A 6000-nucleotide genomic window follows, 5' to 3' on the forward strand; every position below is an offset into this window, starting at 1 on the left:
CATTCAGGGGTAGAGTTCAAGGGAATATCAAATTTGGGATCTCCTCCAAGACACCCAAGCCAATTTCACTCCACAAAATCAGCCTTCAAATCCGAATTCAACTCTTGTTCCAGCCATTGTTCCTAACCACACAATCCCAGTTCTGACACCTGAAACAGAACCAACAACCACTCCAGAAGCAGACCCAACAATCATACATCCACCACAACGTGACACTCACAACACTGAACTTCATGTCTATAGAAGAAGACCAGCCGAGCACCCAGAAGAAACTATGCAGACTCAGCACTCTCAATTACAAGAGCCAAATCCAACTGTATGGATTCCTCTCCTCATCACACTCTTGCTCCTATGATTCCTCTCCAACTGTTCATAATGGTATGGATTCCTCTCCTCATCACACTCTTGCTCCTATGATTGATGACTCAAATTTGCCTATTGCTCATAGGAAAGGGGTTCGTGGGTGCACTAAACACGCCATAGGAAAGGGGTTCATGGGTGCACTAAACACCCCATTAAGAGATATGTAGCATATAGAAAATTAATACCGTCCTACAAGGCCTTTGACACTAATCTGGACAGTGTGAAGGTACCTGAATCAATTCAAGAAGCCCTCATGAGCCCAGCATGGAAGAAGACAGTAGAGGAAGAAATTCGGGCTTTGGAAAAGAATAACACATGGATCCTTACAGAGCTACCACCAGGCAAGAATCCAGTTGGATGCAAGTGGATATTCACAGTGAAGTATAAAGCTGATTGAAGCATAGACAGATTCAAGGCAAGACTTGTGGCAAAGAGGTTCACTCAATCTTATGGGATTCACTACCAGGAGACTTTTGCACCTGTAGCTAAATTGAACACAGTTCGTGTTCTACTTTCCCTTGCGGTAAATCAAGATTGGCCATTATATCAACTTGATGTTAAAAATGTGTTTCTAAATGGGGATCTTGAAGAGGAATCTACATGAACATACCTCCTGGACTAAATAGCAAGAAAAACCACAGATTAGGTTGTAGATTAAAGAAATCTTTGTATAGCTTGAAGCAGTCTCCTCGTACATGGTTTGACAGGTTTGCTAAGACTGTGACAGCTAATGGATATCAGCAATGTCAGGCAGATCATACACTCTTTGTTAAAGGTGTAGCTGGAGGGAAGATGGCCATCCTCATACTCTATGTAGATGATATCATCCTAACAGGAGATGATTCAGAGGAGATTCTCAACCTGAAAAGGTTACTGGCAACAGAATTTGAGATCAAGGACAAGGATCTTAGGACACTAAGGTATTTTCTAGGAATGGAGGTGGCCCGGTCAAAGGAGGGGATTGTTATATCCCAAAGGAAATACATCTTGGATTTGCTAGGTGCAACAGGTTTACTTGGATGCAAGTCTGCCGATACACCTACGGATTCAACCAAAAGACTAAGTGAAGAAAGCAGTCCTGTTGACAAGGGAAGGTATCAAAGGTTGGTTGGAAAACTCATCTACCTATCTCACACTAGACCTGATATTGCTTATTCAGTCAGCATAGTTAGTCAACACATGAACAATCCAAATGAGGATCATTTAGAGGCAGTAAACAGTATTTTGAGATATTTGAAGATGACTCCTGGACACGGTTTACTCTTTAAAAAATGTGAAAACCGTGAAGTAGAAATCTATACTGATGCTAGTTAGGCAGGAGAACAAACTGATAAAAGATCAACTACTGGCTACTGCTCTTATGTGTGGGGAAATCTTATCACTTGGAGAAGCAAAAAGGAGGCTGTGGTATCACGGAGTAGTGCAGAGTAAGAATATTGAGCACTTGCTCTTGGACTATGTGAAGGAATGTGGCTACAAAGATTGCTAAGATAACTCAAGGTTGAAGTACAAACCTCAGTGATGCGGGACGATGGGAATTTTTAGGGTTTTAGGTAAGGGATTTGGGAAATTTGGGGAAGAACAAAGATTTGGGGAAAGCTAGGGTTTGAAAAATTAACAAGATATGACCACGAATCGTAACCCGAGCCTTGGCTTCACCACCATTGACTCAATCTTAGAGATCAAATCAATTACCCAAAGTTTCACAAATGAAACGCTTCACCACCATTGACTCAATCTTAGAGATCAAATCAATTACCCAAAGTTTCACAAATGAAACAAAATTTTCTTCAAATAATCTTAGAGATCAAATCAATTACCCAAAGTTTCACAAATGAAACAAAATTTTCTTCAAATATTCATTGTTTTATTTCATAGAATTGACCTCTTTAAATAGGCCTTCAACAACTACAAGTTCACTCCCATATCCGATGTGGGAGTAAAAAAAGAGCAAATACAATAAGGAGAATAAAAGTAACACTAGCTAGACTCCTAGCCTTCTCAAAATCAAAACCAAATATAAGCTGAAGCAACACGACGACGACGGTAAAAGTATGTGCGAAGTGGAGGCTGTGCGATGTCCTCATCACTCAGTCAAAATGTACAATGACAGTCAAGCAGCTATTAGCATAGCCAAAAACCATGTTCACCATGATAGAACGAAGCACATTGAGATTGATTGACACTTCATTTCAGAGAAGGTCAACGATGGGATTGTTCAGCTTAGCTATATATTCCAACAAAACAACAGATTGCTGATGTTCTCACCAAGGCACTTCCAAGTGTCAGTTTTGATGAATTAAACTCCAATCTTGGTTTGTATTAACATATACAACCCAGCTTGAAGGGGAGTGTTGAAAAAAGAATCGAAACATTAGGAAGATTAGTTTCTTTATTTTGAGAAGATTAGATTAGATTTAGTTTCTGTTTATTATTTGTAATTTAGTTAGTTTCCTAATTTGTTGGAATTCCTGATTTAAAGGGATTCGATTTTATATTTTGTTGGACTGGTATGCCATCCACCCGTCCACTATATTAGGATGTAATTTTCTTGTTTAAAATAATGAAGAATATTCACAATTTCTTCAGCTTGAGCACGTAAGAAATAAAAAAGAAAAAAGAAAGAAAAAAATTGTACAGCTAAGGAGAAGTTAATGGAAGCTAGACCCGCAAGGCTCTAAGGATATAAAAATGCACAAGAGAAGAATCAACAGCATGGATGGAGCCTTTTCACATAAAGGCTTGCACAACCCAAAACGGCAGCAAGAAAAGCACACAATGAGGTGGTCAACATATCACAAGGGATGGACATCAAACATGGCCATAAAAATCTGGAGCTCGACTGGAAATAGAATGCACTAAGTCAAGATAAACGGAAGCAAATTGGCAACCAACTGATGTGAGTCCACTTATACAGATAACCAAAGCAAGAACTAGAAAAATACAAAAGCAACAATACAAGTATGACATAATAAAAAATAAATGAAATCTATAGAAGATGTCAACAGTAAGGATATTTACTGTGTCATGTTGATTTGTAGATAGCCTCCTTAGTAATAGGTAAGACAAGCTCCTGAAATAGAAGTGATTAACCTAATACCAAAAGCAGGCAAGAGAAAAGATTCTAAACATATCGATTTTGACTTTATTTGATATTCTATTTTGTATGTTAAAATTGTTTAGCATGAGGCTTTCTAAATCCTCACAATTTCGGATCGCTAATCATCTGTACCCAACATGGCAAGTATTCAAATCCAAGTATGGAAAGACATGTACATGATATCTGCATACAATTGTATGGATGTCATGTATACATAAGTTTTGTTGGTTACTAAAGGTATATGCTTGCTGGACTATCATTCTTCCCTCTACATCAATACTTTCTGCCTCTAATACATTAATACTCCTCCCCACCACAAACCCTCTAAACAGAAGAAATACATGCAGACACAAAAACATACAATATCCCCTTAAAACACATACACGCAAGCACAAATAACCTCACTATTCTATCATTAAAAAGCACTATGAATGCTACAGGGCAATAAAATGCAAAATTATATACTTCGTTCCTTTCTCCTCAACTACAACATTCTTTATGATTCTCTCAAAGGTCATCCATCACTCTTCTATCTTATTTCTTCAGAAATTAACTTCACATAGTCATACATCTCATTATCTGGGACTTCCACACTTGTGCAACTCACAACAACTAGCTATGAGATACTTTAGGATCCTTATCCTTCATGACAGATTATGTTCTTTGACAATCTCACAACATTAGCATAGGTGCTCATGACATATGTGCACAACTGTTAAGGATTTTGGAGGTCAAAGACAACATTGTTGCCCTTCGTAATAGGTAAATTTTTAAGAACAAAAGAAAGGACAGGCTTTTGAAGTTTTGTCACAATGCTGCTGTAGAGTAAAATGTGCCATGCAATTACTCAATTTCTAATGCATCAAGTTCCATTGACTCGAGATCATGACAAAAACTTACTACGAAAAATTGCATCAAAATGAGAGGTTTACTAATACTCCTATTTAGAAGGATTAAGAGTTAACCCCTCTATGATTCTATCTATAAACAAAATACTCTAACTCATTATTCCCAAGCACTAAAAATGATCACAATGGCTAAAACAAAACTTATTTGACGGGGTTATCAAATGGGTTAACTACGTTAATCCTTCTCTTTAAGCTATCTTCCTTAACCCTTTGCCAATACGGGATTTTCTGTCTCTTAGAGCCTCTTCCTTCTGGTGAAAAGCTTTTGCTCGCAAAACATAATCTTTATGCTTCTCCAGAATCCCAAACTTCTTCCTCGCCTCACTGCAAATTTCCACAATCAAATCCATCAATCAAAATTGCAACTTTTTCATATTTTTCAAACGAAGGCAAAAATTTTATGAGAACTCACGGCTGGGCTCGCTCCTTGTGAGCCCTTCTAGGGATTGCGTTCCGAAGCGACGACATCTTCGATACGAGAATGAATTTGTTAGTTTCTGCAAAAAAAAAAAGTAAAATTTGGGAGGATTTTGGTAAAAAGGGGTTTGACAGAGAAGCAAGGAGGAGGTGACGGTACCGGGGCGGTGACTGGAAGCAGGCGGAGGCCAAGAGAGAGAGAGAGAGAGAGAGGAGAGAAAAGAGCAGGCGGGAAAGAGCAGGCGGCGGCCGAGAGAGAGAGGAGAAAAGCCGGAGCGAGAGATCGGGGTTATGTAGACCCTTAACGGGTGATGATGAAATAAATTTGACCCGATCCGATAAAGGTTGGGCCTTTAATATGGAGTTGAAATTGGGCTGAAACCGGAATAAGCGCTTAAGCCCAAATAAGTCCCGATATGCCAAACAATTTGTTTCGGGAAGAAGTGTAAATTTCACGAAATTCCTCAAACAGAAGAAAATGGAAGGGGAAAAAATTAGAGAGGGGGAATTTTTCTTTACGGTTATGAGAAGGGGGCTTTTTTAAAAATTATAAAAGGTTATTTCAATTTGTGGAGCTTTATTTAAGTCACGGCAATGGTATTACCTTTTTTTTTAAATTATAAAAGGTTATTTCAATTTGTGGAGCTTTATTTAAGTCACGGCAATGGTATTACCTTTTTTTTTCTTTTAAACTTCCAAAAGAATTTACGCTTGAAACTTTAGAATCATAGCTTTTTTTCCTTTTGTTTGATGTGATTCCGATCAAATACATTTTTAATATACATATGGTTTTTTAATCAAATCTATATATTACAGAATCTATTAATTCCTTATAAATACAGTATTATAGAATTTGTTATTTATAATTTAGGTGAATATAATTGTAAATAAAAAAATCCTGAACAAATAGGGACTCTAAGAAGTCGAAGTTCGTCATTTGTTACGATATAATCGTCTTCTAGATGACTAACCTCCCTAAGAAGTCAAAGCTCGTCATTTGAGACGAAGCTCGACTAGAAATCAAATTCGTCATTGAAGACGAAGTTCCCCTAGGAACGAAGCTCGTCAATGAAGACGAAGCTTTTTTCAGAAGACGAAGTTCGTCAAAAGAAGCTCACGAGGCTTGCCACGCAGCTGGACTCAGCCATCAAAAGATGAAGTCCGACTTGTTAGACGAATCTTGCTATGCATCGAGGCTCGCCTCATCTGACG

General features: G+C 38.0%; 1 protein-coding gene across 3 annotated transcripts in view; it reads right to left on the reverse strand.

Moving 5' to 3' along the window:
* LOC109827980 (probable U3 small nucleolar RNA-associated protein 11) overlaps nucleotides 1-5059 on the reverse strand; it is a 112713-nt gene extending 107654 nt beyond the window's left edge. For 2 of the 3 annotated variants that reach the window (XM_020395008.1, XM_020395007.1), the window contains exons 1-3: nucleotides 4949-5059; nucleotides 4784-4868; nucleotides 4605-4695 (exon numbers count right to left, since the gene is read on the reverse strand). In XM_020395008.1, coding sequence (XP_020250597.1) covers nucleotides 4605-4695; nucleotides 4784-4839 — 147 coding nt within the window. In that variant the 5' untranslated portion in view covers nucleotides 4840-4868; nucleotides 4949-5059. The remainder of the gene's footprint in view (nucleotides 1-4604; nucleotides 4696-4783; nucleotides 4869-4948) is intronic. The other variant, XM_020395009.1, reaches the window with a different exon arrangement.
* Nucleotides 5060-6000: the final 941 nt, after the last annotated feature.

This window comes from Asparagus officinalis, unplaced genomic scaffold, assembly GCF_001876935.1.
Source record: "Asparagus officinalis unplaced genomic scaffold, Aspof.V1 AsparagusV1_Un596, whole genome shotgun sequence".
In the NCBI taxonomy this organism is placed as follows: Eukaryota; Viridiplantae; Streptophyta; class Magnoliopsida; order Asparagales; family Asparagaceae; genus Asparagus; species Asparagus officinalis.